This window comes from Salmo salar, chromosome ssa26 (genome assembly GCF_905237065.1).
Source record: "Salmo salar chromosome ssa26, Ssal_v3.1, whole genome shotgun sequence".
NCBI lineage: Eukaryota > Metazoa > Chordata > Actinopteri > Salmoniformes > Salmonidae > Salmo > Salmo salar.
The window spans coordinates 53,428,987-53,448,079 of NC_059467.1; the positions used below are offsets into that span (position 1 = coordinate 53,428,987).

Sequence of the window (19,093 nt, forward strand, 5' to 3'; positions counted from 1 at the left end):
TACACGGTGCTACTGTATTAGGAGCACTGGGACACTGTCCTTAATACACGGTGCTACTGTATTAGGAGCACTGGGACACTGTCCTTAATACACGGTGCTACTGTATTAGGAGCACTGGGACACTGTCCTTAATGCACGGTGCTACTGTATTAGGAGCACTGGGACACTGTCCTTAATACACGGTGCTACTGTATTAGGAGCACAGAGACACTGTCCTTAATGCACGGTGCTACTGTATTAGGAGCACTGGGACACTGTCCTTAATACACAGCGCTACTGTATTAGGAGCACTGGGACACTGTCCTTAATACACGGTGCTACTGTATTAGGAGCACAGAGACACTGTCCTTAATGCACGGTGCTACTGTATTAGGAGCACTGGGACACTGTCCTTAATACACGGTGCTACTGTATTAGGAGCACTGGGACACTGTCCTTAATACACGGTGCTACTGTATTAGGAGCACTGGGACACTGTCCTTAATACACGGTGCTACTGTATTAGGAGCACTGGGACACTGTCCTTAATACACGGTGCTACTGTATTAGGAGCACTGGGACACTGTCCTTAATGAACAGTGCTACTGTATTAGGAGCACTGGGACACTGTCCTTAATACACGGTGCTACTGTATTAGGAGCACTGGGACACTGTCCTTAATACACGGTGCTACTGTATTAGGAGCACTGGGACACTATCCTTAATACACGGTGCTACTGTACTAGGAGCACTGGGACACTGTCCTTAATGCACGGTGCTACTGTATTAGGAGCACTGGGACACTGTCCTTAATGCACGGTGCTACTGTATTAGGAGCACTGGGACACTGTCCTTAATACACGGTGCTACTGTATTAGGAGCACTGGGACACTGTCCTTAATGCACGGTGCTACTGTATTAGGAGCACTGGGACACTGTCCTTAATACACGGTGCTACTGTATTAGGAGCACAGAGACACTGTCCTTAATGCACGGTGCTACTGTATTAGGAGCACTGGGACACTGTCCTTAATACACAGCGCTACTGTATTAGGAGCACTGGGACACTGTCCTTAATACACGGTGCTACTGTATTAGGAGCACAGAGACACTGTCCTTAATGCACGGTGCTACTGTATTAGGAGCACTGGGACACTGTCCTTAATACACGGTGCTACTGTATTAGGAGCACTGGGACACTGTCCTTAATGCACGGTGCTACTGTATTAGGAGCACTGGGACACTGTCCTTAATACACGGTGCTACTGTATTAGGAGCACAGAGACACTGTCCTTAATGCACGGTGCTACTGTATTAGGAGCACTGGGACACTGTCCTTAATACACAGCGCTACTGTATTAGGAGCACTGGGACACTGTCCTTAATACACGGTGCTACTGTATTAGGAGCACTGGGACACTGTCCTTAATACACGGTGCTACTGTATTAGGAGCACTGGGACACTGTCCTTAATACACGGTGCTACTGTATTAGGAGCACTGGGACACTGTCCTTAATACACGGTGCTACTGTATTAGGAGCACTGGGACACTGTCCTTAATACACGGTGCTACTGTATTAGGAGCACTGGGACACTCTCCTTAATACACGGTGCTACTGTACTAGGAGCACTGGGACACTGTCCTTAATGCACGGTGCTACTGTATTAGGAGCACTGGGACACTGTCCTTAATGCACGGTGCTACTGTATTAGGAGCACTGGGACACTGTCCTTAATACACGGTGCTACTGTATTAGGAGCACTGGGACACTGTCCTTAATACACGGTGCTACTGTATTAGGAGCACTGGGACACTGTCCTTAATACACGGTGCTACTGTATTAGGAGCACTGGGACACTGTCCTTAATACACGGTGCTACTGTATTAGGAGCACTGGGACACTATCCTTAATACACGGTGCTACTGTACTAGGAGCACTGGGACACTGTCCTTAATGCACGGTGCTACTGTATTAGGAGCACTGGGACACTGTCCTTAATGCACGGTGCTACTGTATTAGGAGCACTGGGACACTGTCCTTAATACACAGCGCTACTGTATTAGGAGCACTGGGACACTGTCCTTAATACACGGTGCTACTGTATTAGGAGCACAGAGACACTGTCCTTAATGCACGGTGCTACTGTATTAGGAGCACTGGGACACTGTCCTTAATACACGGTGCTACTGTATTAGGAGCACTGGGACACTGTCCTTAATACACGGTGCTACTGTATTAGGAGCACTGGGACACTGTCCTTAATACACGGTGCTACTGTATTAGGAGCACTGGGACACTGTCCTTAATACACGGTGCTACTGTATTAGGAGCACTGGGACACTGTCCTTAATACACGGTGCTACTGTATTAGGAGCACTGGGACACTGTCCTTAATACACGGTGCTACTGTATTAGGAGCACTGGGACACTGTCCTTAATACACGGTGCTACTGTACTAGGAGCACTGGGACACTGTCCTTAATGCACGGTGCTACTGTATTAGGAGCACAGGGACACTGTCCTTAATGCACGGTGCTACTGTATTAGGAGCACTGGGACACTGTCCTTAATACACAGCGCTACTGTATTAGGAGCACTGGGACACTGTCCTTAATACACGGTGCTACTGTATTAGGAGCACAGAGACACTGTCCTTAATGCACGGTGCTACTGTATTAGGAGCACTGGGACACTGTCCTTAATACACGGTGCTACTGTATTAGGAGCACTGGGACACTGTCCTTAATACACGGTGCTACTGTATTAGGAGCACTGGGACACTGTCCTTAATACACGGTGCTACTGTATTAGGAGCACTGGGACACTGTCCTTAATACACGGTGCTACTGTACTAGGAGCACTGGGACACTGTCCTTAATGCACGGTGCTACTGTATTAGGAGCACTGGGACACTGTCCTTAATGCACGGTGCTACTGTATTAGGAGCACTGGGACACTGTCCTTAATACACGGTGCTACTGTATTAGGAGCACTGGGACACTGTCCTTAATGCACGGTGCTACTGTATTAGGAGCACTGGGACACTGTCCTTAATACACGGTGCTACTGTATTAGGAGCACTGGGACACTGTCCTTAATACACGGTGCTACTGTATTAGGAGCACTGAGACACTGTCCTTAATGCACGGTGCTACTGTATTAGGAGCACTGGGACACTGTCCTTAATACACGGCGCTACTGTATTAGGAGCACAGGGACACTGTCCTTAATGCACGGTGCTACTGTATTAGGAGCACTGAGACACTGTCCTTAATGCACGGTGCTACTGTATTAGGAGCACTGGGACACTGTCCTTAATACACGGTGCTATTGTATTAGGAGCACTGGGACACTGTCCTTAATACACGGTGCTACTGTATTAGGAGCACTGGGACACTGTCCTTAATACACGGTGCTACTGTACTAGGAGCACTGGGACACTGTCCTTAATACACGGTGCTACTGTATTAGGAGCACTGGGACACTGTCCTTAATGCACGGTGCTACTGTATTAGGAGCACTGGGACACTGTCCTTAATACACGGTGCTACTGTATTAGGAGCACTGGGACACTGTCCTTAATACACGGTGCTACTGTATTAGGAGCACTGGGACACTGTCCTTAATACACGGTGCTACTGTACTAGGAGCACTGGGACACTGTCCTTAATACACGGTGCTACTGTATTAGGAGCACTGGGACACTGTCCTTAATACACGGTGCTACTGTATTTGGAGCACTGGGACACTGTCCTTAATGCACGGTGCTACTGTATTAGGAGCACTGGGACACTGTCCTTAATGCACGGTGCTACTGTATTAGGAGCACTGGGACACTGTCCTTAATACACGGTGCTACTGTATTAGGAGCACTGGGACACTGTCCTTAATGAAAAATCTATAAGATAAATAAATACAGTATGGGGATGAGGTAGGTAGGAAGATAGATGGGCTGTTTACAGATGGGCTATGTACAGGTGCAGTGATCTGTGAGCTGCTCTGACAGCTGGTGCTTAAAGCTAGTGAGGGAGATATGAGTCTCCAGCTTCAGAGATTTTTGCAGTTCGTTCCAGTCATTGGCAGCAGAGAACTGGAAGGAAAGGCGGCCAAAGGAGGAATTGGCTTTGGAGGGTGACCAGAGAGATATACCTGCTGGAGCGAGTGCTACGAGTGGGTGCTGCTATGGTGACCAGCGAGCTGAGATAAGATGGGGACTTTACCTAGCAGAGACTTGTAGATGACCTGGAGCCAGTGGGTTTGGCGACGAGTATGAAGCGAAAGCCAGCCAACGAGATCATACAGGTCGCAGTGGTGGGAGGGCAGACAGGTCTGGAGTGAACCAAGGGCTATATCTGTTCCTGGTTCTACATTTTTTGAATGGGACATGCTTATTTAAGATGGTGAGGAAAGCACTTTTAAAGAATAACCAGGAATCCTCTACTGATGGGATGAGGTCAATATCCTTCCAGGATACCCCAACCAGGTCGATTAGAAAGGCCTGCTCGCTGAAGTGTTTTAGGGAGCGTTTGACAGTGATGAGTGGAGGTCGTTTGACCGCAGACCCATTACGGACGCAGGCAATGAGGCAGTGATCGCTGAGATCTTGATTGAAAACAGCAGAGGTGTATTTGGAGGGCGAGTTAGTTAGGATGATATCTATGAGGGTGCCCGTGTTTACGGATTTGGGGCGGTACCAGGTAGGTTCATTGATAATTTGTGTGAGATTGTGGACATCAAGCTTAGATTGTAGGATGGCCGGGGTGTTAAGCATGTCCCAGTTTAGGTCACCTAGTAGCACGAGCTCTGAAGATAGATGGGGGGGCAATCAATTCACATATGGCGTCCAGGGCACAGCTGGGGGCTGAGGGGGTGTCTATTGCAGGCGGCAACGGTGAGAGACTTGTTTCGAAGAAGAAGTAGAAGTAGAAAGTAGTTTAGAAGTAGAAGCTCGAATTGTTTCGGTACAGAGACCTGGATAGGAAGACAGAACTCTGCATTAGGAGCACTGAGGCACTTTCCATAATGCACTTGACCTTGTTCAAAAGATATCCTGCCAAGATACCGTAAAGATTAAAAACAAAAAAAAAACGCTTACAATATTGGCTTAGTAAATACCAGCCACGTGATTAGCTGAGGTAGAGGGGAATAATTAGAGTGGGTGGAACAGGGGACAGGATTATATAATTGACCAGAACATGGCATAAATCCACTACTCAGAAATAGGGTTCAACATACCAGTTTCACAATACTCAGAAGTATCTTGGCAAGCAGACAAAACATGAACTGTGACAAGCCTTACTCAGAATTAAAAGGAGTTAGCCGGTCTGTCACACAGTGGGATGGAGGGGGTTAGGGGGAGGGGGGGTTCTGTAGTGGGGGAGGGGGAGGGGGTTCTGTAGTGGGGGAGGGGGGGTTCTGTAGTGGGGGAGGGGGGTTCTGTAGTGGGGAGGGGGAGGGGGTGTTCTGTAGTGGGGAGGGGGGTTCTGTAGTGGGGAGGGGGGTTCTGTAGTGGGGAGGGGGAGGGGGGTGTTCTGTAGTGGGGGAGGGGGGTTCTGTAGTGGGGAGGGGGGAGGGGGGTGTTCTGTAGTGGGGAGGGGGGGTTCTGTAGTGGGGAGGGGGAGGGGGGTTCTGTAGTGGGGGAGGGGGGGTTCTGTAGTGGGGGAGGGAGGGGGGTTCTGTAGTGGGGGAGGGAGGGGGGGTTCTGTTATGGGGAGGGGGGGTTCTGTAGTGGGGGAGGGGGGTTCTGTAGTGGGGGAGGGGGGTTCTGTAGTGGGGGAGGGGGGAGGGGGGTGTTCTGTAATGGGGAGGGGGGGTTCTGTAGTGGGGGAGGGGGAGGGGGGTTCTGTAGTGGGGGAGGGGGGGTTCTGTAGTGGGGGGAGGGGGAGAGATTCTGTAGTGGGGAGGGGGGTGTTCTGTAGTGGGGAGGGGGTGTTCTGTAGTGGGGAGGGGGGGGTGTTCTGTAGTGGGGGAGGGGTGTTCTGTAGTGGGGAGGGGGGGGTGTTCTGTAGTGGGGAGGGGGTTCTGTAGTGGGGTTGGGGTGTTCTGTAGTGGGGAGGGGGTTCTGTAGTGGGGAGGGGGTTCTGTCGTGGGGAGGGGGGGTTCTGTCGTGGGGGAGGGGGGTTATGTAGTGGGGGAGGGAGGGGGGGGGTTCTGCAGTGGGGGAGGGGAGTTCTGTAGTGGGGGAGGGGGGGTTCTGTAGTGGGGGAGGGAGGGGGGGTTCTGTAGTGGGGAGGGTGGTGGGGGAATGTAACTAACAGGAATGTAACTAACAGGAATGTAACTAACGTAACTAACACTAACAGGGACGTAACTAACCGGAATGTAACTAACCGGAATGTAACTAACAGGGATGTAACTAACAGGAACGTAACTAACAGGAATGTAACTAACAGGAATGTAACTAACACTAACAGGAACGTAACTAACAGGAATGTAACTAACAGGAATGTAACTAACAGGAATGTAACTAACAGGAATGTAACTAACAGGAATGTAACTAACACTAACAGGAACGTAACTAACAGGAATGTAACTAACAGGAATGTAACTAACAGGAATGTAACTAACAGGGACGTAACTAACAGGGATGTATTGATTGTTCACTATATACAGTGTTAAGATGTATTGATTGTTCAGTATTAAGATGTATTGATTGTTCAGTATTAAGATGTATTGATTGTTCACTATATACAGTTAATAGTTGGTGGGTGGACGGACGTTTTGGCAGCCATTACAGCTGGGAATCAGTTTGATTAAGATTCTACCAACTGCTTTAGGGCAACATATATATTCATTGTTTTTGTCACAATGTGCTCAAGCTCAGTACATTTGGTTGGGAATCATTGATGGACAGGAAAACTATTCTGGACTGAGACTAGATCATTCAGGAACACTCAGCACCACTTGGAAAGCCATTCTGGACTGAGACTAGATCATTCAGGAACACTCAGCACCACTTGGAAAGCCATTCTGGACTGAGACTAGATCATTCAGGAACACTCAGCACCACTTGGAAAGCCATTCTGGACTGAGACTAGATCATTCAGGAACACTCAGCACCACTTGGAAAGCCATTCTGGACTGAGACTAGATCATTCAGGAACACTCAGCACCACTTGGAAAGCCATTCTGGACTGAGACTAGATCATTCAGGAACACTCAGCACCACTTGGAAAGCCATTCTGGACTGAGACTAGATCATTCAGGAACACTCAGCACCACTTGGAAAGCCATTCTGGACTGAGACTAGATCATTCAGGAACACTCAGCACCACTTGGAAAGCCATTCTGGACTGAGACTAGATCATTCAGGAACACTCAGCACCACTTGGAAAGCCATTCTGGACTGAGACTAGATCATTCAGGAACACTCAGCACCACTTGGAAAGCCATTCTGGACTGAGACTAGATCATTCAGGAACACTCAGCACCACTTGGAAAGCCATTCTGGACTGAGACTAGATCATTCAGGAACACTCAGCACCACTTGGAAAGCCATTCTGGACTGAGACTAGATCATTCAGGAACACTCAGCACCACTTGGAAAGCCATTCTGGAGTCTTTGGCATTCCAATTTGTGTAATTAACCTGCTGAAATACAAAAAGCTCTATTCCCAGGGTTAGCATTGCATTCACACCACATTACTGGCCTGTGTGACAGAGTGAAAAAGATGGAAGCCCGTGTCAATAAAACATTCACTCCAAAAATCATCCATTCGGTTTGCAACAAGGTCTTTTAAGTAATACTGGCTCAGTTTGTCTTTAGCTCGATCAAAACAAGGTTTTCTATAGCAAGCGAATCCATCCACTCTTAGAGGTTGTTGAACTCATCTCAAGACATCATGAGATCACAAGGATATCACAGGATAGGATCCTTATACGGAGCGTGGACCTTATACGCGTAACCGATGTGAAATGGCTAGTTAGTTAGCGGTGGTGCCGCGCTAATAGCGTTTCAATCGGGCGACAGTCACTCGCTCTGAGACCTTGAAGTAGTTGTTCCCCTAAATAATGAAACAGATCACTGTTAGTGTAGTCTAAGATCACTGTTAGTGTAGTCTAAGATCACTGTTAGTGTAGTCTAAGATCACTGTTAGTGTAGTCTAAGACATAAATAATGAAACAGATCACTGTTAGTGTAGTCTAAGATCACTGTTAGTGTAGTCTAAGATCACTGTTAGTGTAGTCTAAGATCACTGTTAGTGTAGTCTAAGATCACTGTTAGTGTAGTCTAAGATCACTGTTAGTGTAGTCTAAGATCACTGTTAGTGTAGTCTAAGATCACTGTTAGTGTAGTCTAAGATCACTGTTAGTGTAGTCTAAGACATAAATAATGAAACAGATCACTGTTAGTGTAGTCTAAGATCACTGTTAGTGTAGTCTAAGATCACTGTTAGTGTAGTCTAAGGCATAAATAATGAAACAGATCACTGTTAGTGTAGTCTAAGATCACTGTTAGTGTAGTCTAAGATCACTGTTAGTGTAGTCTAAGGCATAAATAATGAAACAGATCACTGTTAGTGTAGTCTAAGATCACTGTTAGTGTAGTCTAAGATCACTGTTAGTGTAGTCTAAGATCACTGTTAGTGTAGTCTAAGATCACTGTTAGTGTAGTCTAAGATCACTGTTAGTGTAGTCTAAGATCACTGTTAGTGTAGTCTAAGATCACTGTTAGTGTAGTCTAAGGCATAAATAATGAAACAGATCACTGGTAGTGTAGTCTAAGATCACTGTTAGTGTAGTCTAAGATCACTGTTAGTGTAGTCTAAGATCACTGTTAGTGTAGTCTAAGATCACTGTTAGTGTAGTCTAAGATCACTGTTAGTGTAGTCTAAGATCACTGTTAGTGTAGTCTAAGATCACTGTTAGTGTAGTCTAAGGCATAAATAATGAAACAGATCACTGTTAGTGTAGTCTAAGATCACTGTTAGTGTAGTCTAAGATCACTGTTAGTGTAGTCTAAGGCATAAATAATGAAACAGATCACTGTTAGTGTAGTCTAAGATCACTGTTAGTGTAGTCTAAGATCACTGTTAGTGTAGTCTAAGATCACTGTTAGTGTAGTCTAAGGCATAAATAATGAAACAGATCACTGTTAGTGTAGTCTAAGATCACTGTTAGTGTAGTCTAAGATCACTGTTAGTGTAGTCTAAGATCACTGTTAGTGTAGTCTAAGGCATAAATAATGAAACAGATCACTGTTAGTGTAGTCTAAGATCACTGTTAGTGTAGTCTAAGATCACTGTTAGTGTAGTCTAAGGCATAAATAATGAAACAGATCACTGTTAGTGTAGTCTAAGATCACTGTTAGTGTAGTCTAAGATCACTGTTAGTGTAGTCTAAGATCACTGTTAGTGTAGTCTAAGGCATAAATAATGAAACAGATCACTGTTAGTGTAGTCTAAGATCACTGTTAGTGTAGTCTAAGATCACTGTTAGTGTAGTCTAAGATCACTGTTAGTGTAGTCTAAGGCATAAATAATGAAACAGATCACTGTTAGTGTAGTCTAAGATCACTGTTAGTGTAGTCTAAGATCACTGTTAGTGTAGTCTAAGGCATAAATAATGAAACAGATCACTGTTAGTGTAGTCTAAGACATAAATAATGAAACAGATCACTGTTAGTGTAGTCTAAGACATAAATAATGAAACAGATCACTGTTAGTGTAGTCTAAGACATAAATGATGAAACGGGTCACTGTTAGTGTAGTCTAAGATCACTGTTAGTGTAGTCTAAGATCACTGTTAGTGTAGTCTAAGGCATAAATAATGAAACAGATCACTGGTAGTGTAGTCTAAGACATAAATATTGAAACAGATCACTGTTAGTGTAGTCTAAGACATAAATGATGAAACGGGTCACTGTTAGTGTAGTCTAAGATCACTGTTAGTGTAGTCTAAGATCACTGTTAGTGTAGTCTAAGGCATAAATAATGAAACAGATCACTGTTAGTGTAGTCTAAGGCATAAATAATGAAACAGATCACTGTTAGTGTAGTCTGAGGCATAAATAATGAAACAGATCACTGTTAGTGTAGTCTAAGATCACTGTTAGTGTAGTCTGAGACATAAATAATGAAACAGATCACTGTTAGTGTAGTCTAAGATCACTGTTAGTGTAGTCTGAGGCATAAATAATGAAACAGATCACTGTTAGTGTAGTCTAAGGCATAAATAATGAAACAGATCACTGTTAGTGTAGTCTAAGATCACTGTTAGTGTAGTCTAAGGCATAAATAATGAAACAGATCACTGTTAGTGTAGTCTGAGGCATAAATAATGAAACAGATCACTGTTAGTGTAGTCTGAGGCATAAATAATGAAACAGATCACTGTTAGTGTAGTCTGAGGTTTCATCACTGTTAGTGTAGTCTAAGATCACTGTTAGTGTAGTCTAAGATCACTGTTAGTGTAGTCTAAGGCATAAATAATGAAACAGATCACTGTTAGTGTAGTCTAAGATCACTGTTAGTGTAGTCTAAGATCACTGTTAGTGTAGTCTGAGGCATAAATAATGAAACAGATCACTGTTAGTGTAGTCTAAGGCATAAATAATGAAACAGATCACTGTTAGTGTAGTCTGAGGCATAAATAATGAAACAGATCACTGTTAGTGTAGTCTAAGATCACTGTTAGTGTAGTCTAAGATCACTGTTAGTGTAGTCTGAGGCATAAATAATGAAACAGATCACTGTTAGTGTAGTCTAAGGCATAAATAATGAAACAGATCACTCTTAGTGTAGTCTGAGACATAAATAATGAAACAGATCACTGTTAGTGTAGTCTAAGATCACTGTTAGTGTAGTCTAAGGCATAAATAATGAAACAGATCACTGTTAGTGTAGTCTAAGATCACTGTTAGTGTAGTCTAAGATCACTGTTAGTGTAGTCTAAGATCACTGTTAGTGTAGTCTAAGGCATAAATAATGAAACAGATCACTGTTAGTGTAGTCTAAGACATAAATAATGAAACAGATCACTGTTAGTGTAGTCTAAGATCACTGTTAGTGTAGTCTAAGATCACTGTTAGTGTAGTCTAAGATCACTGTTAGTGTAGTCTAAGATCACTGTTAGTGTAGTCTAAGATCACTGTTAGTGTAGTCTAAGATCACTGTTAGTGTAGTCTAAGATCACTGTTAGTGTAGTCTAAGATCACTGTTAGTGTAGTCTAAGATCACTGTTAGTGTAGTCTAAGATCACTGTTAGTGTAGTCTAAGGCATAAATAATGAAACAGGTCACTGTTAGTGTAGTCTGAGACATAAATAATGAATCAGATCACTGTTAGTGTAGTCTAAGACATAAATAATGAAACAGATCACTGTTAGTGTAGTCTAAGATCACTGTTAGTGTAGTCTAAGATCACTGTTAGTGTAGTCTAAGGCATAAATAATGAAACAGATCACTGTTAGTGTAGTCTAAGGCATAAATAATGAAACAGATCACTGTTAGTGTAGTCTAAGACATAAATAATGAAACAGATCACTGTTAGTGTAGTCTAAGACATAAATAATGAAACAGATCACTGTTAGTGTAGTCTAAGGCATAAATAGAACATGTACAGTGCTTTCAGGAAGTATTCATATCCCTTGACTTATTCCACATGTTGTTGTGTTACATCCTGAATTCAAAATGGGTTTTAACCCATTTATTCTCACCCATCTACACACAATACTCCATTTTGTCAAACTGGAAACATGATTTTAGATATTTTTTGCTAAATTATTGAAATTGAAATACAGAAATATCAAATTTACATAAGTATTCACACCACTTTGCTATGACGCTCCAAATTAAGCTCAGGCGCGTCCAATTTCCTTTGATCATCATTGAGACGTCGCTACAATCTTGATTGGAGTCCACCTGTGGCATATTAAAACTGTTTGGACATGATTTAGAAAGACACACACCTGTCTATATAAGGTCCAACAGTTGACAGTGCACGTCAGAGCAGAAACTATACCGCGAAGTCCAAGGAACTGTCCGTAGATTTTCTGAGATAGAATTGTGATGAGGCATATATCTGGGGGAAAGGGTAGGAAACAATTTCTAGAGTGTTGAACATTTCCGAGAGCAAAGTGGAACTCCATTATTGGGAAATTAAAAAAAAACATGGAACTACCCAGATTCTGCCTAGAGCTGGCCGTCCGACCACCGGACAAGAAGGGCCTTGCTTGGTCAGGGAGTTGGCCAACAACCCAATGACCGCTCTGACAGAACTACGGAGTTCCTCGTGTGAGATGGGAGAACCTGCCAAAAGGACAACAGTCTCTACAACGCTTCACCAATCTGGGCTTTATGGGAAAGCGGCCAGACGGAAGCCACTACTGAGAAAAAGGCACATGACAGAACGCCTGGAATTTGCAAAAAAAAAGGCACGTGAAAGACTCTGAGATCATAAGGCAAAAGATCCTGTGGTCTGACGAGACAAATATGTTACTCTTTGGCCTGAATGCAAAGCGCTATGTCTGTAGAAAACCAGACACAGCTCATCACCCATCTAACACCATCTCTACTGTGAAGCATGTTGGTGGCAGCATCACCCATCTAACACCATCCCTACTGTGAAGCATGGTGGTGGCAGCATCACCCATCTAACACCATCCCTACCGTGAAGCATGGTGGTGGCAGCATCACCCATCTAACAACATCCCTACCGTGAAGCATGGTGGTGGCAGCATCACCCATCTAACAACATCCCTACTGTGAAGCATGGTGGCGGCAGCATCATGCTATGGGTAATGCTTTTCAGTGGCAGCGACTGAGAGACTGGTAAGGGTCGAGGGGGAACAATGACTGGAGCGAAGACTTTACGTTCCAACAGGACAATGAACCCAAGCATATTGCCAAAGCAACGCTGGAATGGCTTCAGAACAACAATGTGAAAGTGAGTGGCCCTGCCAAAGCCCAGACTTGAATCCCATTGAAAATCCATGTAAAAGACTTGAAGATTGCTGTTCACCACCACTCCCCATCTAACTTAACAGAGCTTGAGGAAAATCTGCAAAGAAAAAATGAGAGAAAATCTCCCAAATCTAGATGTGCAAAGCTGATACAGACAACCAAGATGACTCGCAGCTGATAGAGATACCCAAGATGACTCAAAGCAGTAATCGCCGCCAAAGCTGCTTCTACAAAGTATTGACTCAGGGGTGTGAATACTTATATACACACACATGTAGATATTTCTGTATTTCATTTTCAAATAAATTTGAGAAAATGTCATTATTGGGGGTATTGTGTGTAGATGGGTGAGAAAAATATATATTTAAATCAATTTTAAATTCAGGCTGTAACAACAAAGTAGATAACTGGAATAATGTGTTCAACGATAAATGTCTAAAGTGTGGAATAATACGTGTTCAATACCATTAGGATACTTTTAAAAATAATACCCTAAATATGATATTTGATCAACAATGACCTTTAACGTGATCAGAGACGATATAGCCTTCCAGAGCCTTCCCTGTAGCTCAGTTGGTAGAGCATGGTGTTTGCAACGCTAGGGTTGTGGGTTCGATTCCCACGGGGGCCAGTACAGAATTAAAAAAAAATATTATGAAATGTATGTATTCACTACTGTAAGTCGCTCTGGATAAGAGCGTCTGCTAAATGACTAAAATCTAAAACAAATATATAGGTTCGTTTTTAGCGGCAACAGCTAAATTGAACACGATCCATTTCCTCTAAGTAGGTATCCCTCCAGATCGGATCAGACCGGATCGGATCAGATCATAAAGTCCACCGGCGTGTTATAATACAGTCCGCTGCCTGGTCGAGTTGGCCCATTCAACCACATAGAGATCAGCGGAGAGATATCCAGCCACGTAAGCATTATCTGTAACAGTAGAAGAAGTCCCGAAGTCTCCGTACTACACCTCTCACATGACGCAACATCGTCAGGAGGTTTCCCCTTTTATGTCGACCACAACTTGTATCCTATTCAGAGACACTCTGATATTCCGGTAGCCGGTACGTTACCGTTAAAACTATAGCCTCAATGGTAACGATTAGACTTCATGAACCACAACAAAAAAAAAAGAAAGTTGTCTGTGCGTAATGTTGCGCCACACAGTTAGTTGTTTTTCTCCGTGGATAATGATCTATCTGTAATAACGTAGACTAAAACAACGGGATATCAACGCCATAACTACAACCAACTCCGCGTGTCTGAAATGAAGCGGAAGAACAGAAACCAGATTAGAGTCTATACTACTCTCCTTTAATCCTCAATAGACCGTCAGCCAGACAGTCTGCTACACATTTCTTCCACAACCTTGCTTACTCTTTCAAAGCCACTGCTTCCACATACATAAGAAGTAAATAAATAAATAAATAAAAAGCTGTTTTATTTTCTCACCAATAATAATGGCACATGCGCTGAGGAGCCCGATTTCTTTTTTAAGCGTGACTCTATCAGACGGCGAGTCCCTGTGATCCGTCCCGTTCAGCTCCATCATGGGCTGTCGTTGCGCCTGGTCCGTCTCAGCCCGCGGAGCTGCAGCGCAGCTCTGCCGACTCCTCTCTGTCCCATCCATGTCCGAGAGGCGCAACTGGAAACACACTGCCTCACTCAGTGCCTTCAGCTGAGCTCATATACAGCATCGATGCACGCCAAGGTCCGTGGACATCACACACGCATGCGCGGCGGTAGGACAGTGTGCTTGATTTGAATAGCATGCAAATTGACAGCGGTGTAAAATACTTTAAAGTACTTAAGTTATTTTTTTTTTTGGGGGGGGGTAATGTACTTTACTATTTAATTATTTTGACTACTTTTACTTCACTACATTCCTAGAGACAATTATGTATTTTTTACTCCGTACATTTTCCCTGACACCCAAAAGTAGTAGTTGTATTTTGAATGTTTAGCAGGACAGGAAAATGGTCCAATTCACACACTTATCAAGAGAACATCCCTGGTCGTCCCTACTGCCTCTGATCTGGAGGACTCACTAAACAGAGAACATCCCTGGTCATCCCTACTGCCTCTGATCTGGAGGACTCACTAAACAGAGAACATCCCTGGTCATCCCTACTGCCTCTGATCTGGAGGACTCACTAAACAGAGAACATCCCTGGTCATCCCTACTGCCTCTGATCTGGAGGACTCACTAAACAGAGAACATCCCTGGTCATCCCTACTGCCTCTGATCTGGAGGACTCACTAAACAGAGAACATCCCTGGTCATCCCTACTGTCTCTGATCTGGAGGACTCACTAAACAGAGAACATCCCTGGTCATCCCTACTGCCTCTGATCTGGAGGACTCACTAAACAGAGAACATCCCTGGTCATCCCTACTGCCTCTGATCTGGAGGACTCACTAAACAGAGAACATCCCTGGTCATCCCTACTGCCTCTGATCTGGAGGACTCACTAAACAGAGAACATCCCTGGTCATCCCTACAGCCTCTGATCTGGAGGACTCACTAAACAGAGAACATCCCTGGTCATCCCTACTGCCTCTGATCTGGCAGACTCACTAAACAGAGAACATCACTGGTCATCCCTACTGCCTCTGATCTGGAGGACTCACTAAACAGAGAACATCCCTGGTCATCCCTACTGCCTCTGATCTGGAGGACTCACTAAACAGAGAACATCCCTGGTCATCCCTACTGCCTCTGATCTGGAGGACTCACTAAACAGACATGCTTAGTTTGTAATTTTTTCTGAGTAAATAAAACAAATAAGTAAATGCTTCCATCTGGTTTGATTAAAATAAGAAATGTTAAATAATTTACACTTTTACTTTTGATACTTAAGTATATTTTAGAATTTACATGTACTTCTGATATTTACATAAATACTTTTTGACTTTTACTCAAGTAAAATTTTATCTGGTGACTTTCATTTTTACTTTGCGTCATTTTCCAATAAGGTATTTTTTTAACTTTTACTCAAGTGTGACAATTAGGTACTTTTTCCACCACTTAAAATAGTCCCTTTGTCTGGTTCTGCCCTGTGTGCTGTGGTTCTGCTCTGGTTCTGCTCTGTGTGCTGTGGTTCTGCTCTGGTTCTGCCATGTGTGCTGTGGTTCTGCTCTGGTTCTGCCCTGTGTGCTGTGGTTCTGCTCTGGTTCTGCTCTGTGTGCTGTGGTTCTGCTCTGGTTCTGCCATGTGTGCTGTGGTTCTGCTCTGGTTCTGCCATGTGTGCTGTGGTTCTGCTCTGGTTCTGCTCTGTGTGCTGTGGTTCTGCTCTGGTTCTGCCATGTGTGCTGTGGTTCTGCTCTGGTTCTGCCCTGTGTGCTGTGGTTCTGCTCTGGTTCTGCTCTGTGTGCTGTGGTTCTGCTCTGGTTCTGCCATGTGTTCTGTGGTTCTGCCCTGTGTTCTGTGGTTCTGCCCTGTGTTCTGTGATTCTGCCCTGTGTTCTGTGGTTCTGCTCTGTGTTCTGTGGTTCTGCCCTGTGTTCTGTGATTCTGCCCTGTGTGCTCTGGTTCTGCCCTGTGTTCTGTGGTTCTGCTCTGTGTTCTGTGGTTCTGCCCTGTGTGTTCTGGTTCTGCCCTGTGTGCTGTGGTTCTGCTGTGGTTCTGCTCTGTGTGCTGTGGTTCTGCCCTGTGTTCTGTGATTCTGCCCTGTGTTCTGTGGTTCTGCTCTGTGTTCTGTGGTTCTGCCCTGTGTTCTGTGATTCTGCCCTGTGTGCTCTGGTTCTGCCCTGTGTTCTGTGGTTCTGCTCTGTGTTCTGTGGTTCTGCCCTGTGTGTTCTGGTTCTGCCCTGTGTTCTGTGATTCTGCCCTGTGTGCTCTGGTTCTGCCCTGTGTTCTGTGGTTCTGCTCTCTGTTCTGTGGTTCTGCCCTGTGTGTTCTGGTTCTGCCCTGTGTTCTGTGGTTCTGCCCTGTGTGCTGTGGTTCTGCCCTGTGTTCTGTGATTCTGCCCTGTGTTCTGTGGTTCTGCCCTGTGTTCTGTGGTTCTTCCCTGTGTTCTGTGGTTCTGCCCTGTGTGCTCTGGTTCTTCCCTGTGAGCTGTGGTTCTGCTCTGGTTCTGCCCTGTGTTCTGTGGTTCTGCCCTGTGTTCTGTGGTTCTGCCCTGTGTTCTCTGGTTCTGCCCTGTGTGTTCTGGTTCTGCCCACCTGTTCACAGTGTGACTAGAATACAGGTGTTTTTGTCAGAATTTTAAATTGATTTATATGAAAAAAATGAATCGAAAGCCATGCTATAATGTGGTCATAGAACAGAATGTCTTCTAATTAAGGACAGTATTTAGTTAGATATTAAACGGTGATGAGATACAGTACAACGATAGTTTGTTGTCGTGTCGTCATTATAATTACCCCAAACCCGCTACAGAAATAAAGGTAATCCTCCCATGACAGGAAATGTTGTTTTGTTAGGAGCATCTCGAGGGCGTGTAACTGATGACATCATGTCAATACTGACTCAAACCAAGGGGGGTGGGGGGTGTCCCAAATGGCACCCTTTTGCCCTATGGGTCCTGGTTAAAAGCAGGGCACTATGAAGGGAATAGGGTGCCATGCCTTATGGGTCCTGGTTAAAAGCAGGGAACTATGAAGGGAATAGGGTTCCATTTGTGACACACTCAAAGGCATGATTTATGACTGTTATACACACTTTAAGGAGTACTGCTACCGGCCTGTCTTCCCTCACCAGGTAACTTTCCTTTAGTTTCTGTAGCGGTACTGCTACCGGCCTGTCTTCCCTCACCAGGTAACTTTCCTTTAGTTTCTGTAGCGGTACTGCTACCTGCCTGTCTTCCCTCACCAGGTAACTTTCCTTTAGTTTCTGCAGCGGTACTGCTACCTGCCTGTCTTCCCTCACCAGGTAACTTTCCTTTAGTTTCTGCAGCGGTACTGCTACCTGCCTGTCTTCCCTCACCAGGTAACTTTCCTTTAGTTTCTGCAGCAGTACTGCTACCTGCCTGTCTTCCCTCACCAGGTAACTTTCCTTTAGTTTCTGCAGCAGTACTGCTACCTGCCTGTCTTCCCTCACCAGATAACTTTCCTTTAGTTTCTGCAGCGGTACTGCTACCTGCCTGTCTTTCCTCACCAGATAACTTTCCTTTAGTTTCTGTAGCGGTACTGCTACCTGCCTGTCTTTCCTCACCAGGTAACTTTCCTTTAGTTTCTGCAGCGGTACTGAAACTGCGGCCCATTTCGTTTATGACCTGAATGCACTAAGGCCTGTTCAATCCTTATCATTTTGAATTTGTATCCAGTTATTTTGAACATAATATAAGCTACTCTTTAACCATTTTTACTGCGTTGGGCTAAACCAGGGTCACACAAAGGGATTGTTGACAGTCTACTTTGAAACAAAAATATCCACTTCACACACATGGCTATGGGCTTAAAGACGGAAGACAGCTCTACCATCAGAGTTGAAATGTCTTCAATGTTGAGTTTTCATCCCAATAGGACACTTAATATATTATATATTATAATGCATCGCTGAAGACTGGAATATAAAAACACTGTTTGACACAGAAACACCAGGATTTCGTTGTAATTTTAATTTTAATTTTTATTAATTATGAAATAATGAAAAATCTTAGTAACATTTTCACCCATCAGGCCAAAGACGGCTCTTTTGGTCATCGGCAGAAAGAAAGGGCTAAAATAATCTGCAATGTACAAAATGCAGCAGGTATTTTGGCCAACAAACAATGTAATACTCATTGTTAAACGTGTGTTTCTGCAGCATTCAGGTATGGCAGCAGGTAGCCTAGCGGTAAGAGTGTTGTAACCCGTATGGCAGCAGGTAGCCTAGCGGTAAGAGTGTTGTAACCCGTATGGCAGCAGGTAGCCTAGCGGTAAGAGTGTTGTAACCCATATGGCAGCAGGTAGCCTAGCGGTAAGAGTGTTGTAACCCATATGGCAGCAGGTAGCCTAGCGGTAAGAGTGTTGTAACCCGTATGGCAGCAGGTAGCCTAGCGGTAAGAGTGTTGTAACCCGTATGGCAGCAGGTAGCCTAGCGGTAAGAGTGTTGTAACCCGTATGGCAGCAGGTAGCCTAGCGGTAAGAGTGTTGTAACCCATATGGCAGCAGGTAGCCTAGCGGTAAGAGTGTTGTAACCCATATGGCAGCAGGTAGCCTAGCGGTAAGAGTGTTGTAACCCATATGGCAGCAGGTAGCCTAGCGGTAAGAGTGTTGTAACCC

General features: G+C 44.6%; 1 protein-coding gene across 1 annotated transcript in view; it reads right to left on the reverse strand.

Annotated features, from left to right (window-relative positions):
* Positions 1-14,591, reverse strand: part of LOC106588049 (asc-type amino acid transporter 1) — a 62,071-nt gene extending 47,480 nt beyond the window's left edge. The window contains exon 1 of the mRNA XM_045708128.1: positions 14,340-14,591. Within this exon, the coding sequence (XP_045564084.1) occupies positions 14,340-14,517 (178 nt within the window). The 5' untranslated portion in view covers positions 14,518-14,591. The remainder of the gene's footprint in view (positions 1-14,339) is intronic.
* Between the last annotated feature and the right edge of the window lie 4,502 nt (positions 14,592-19,093).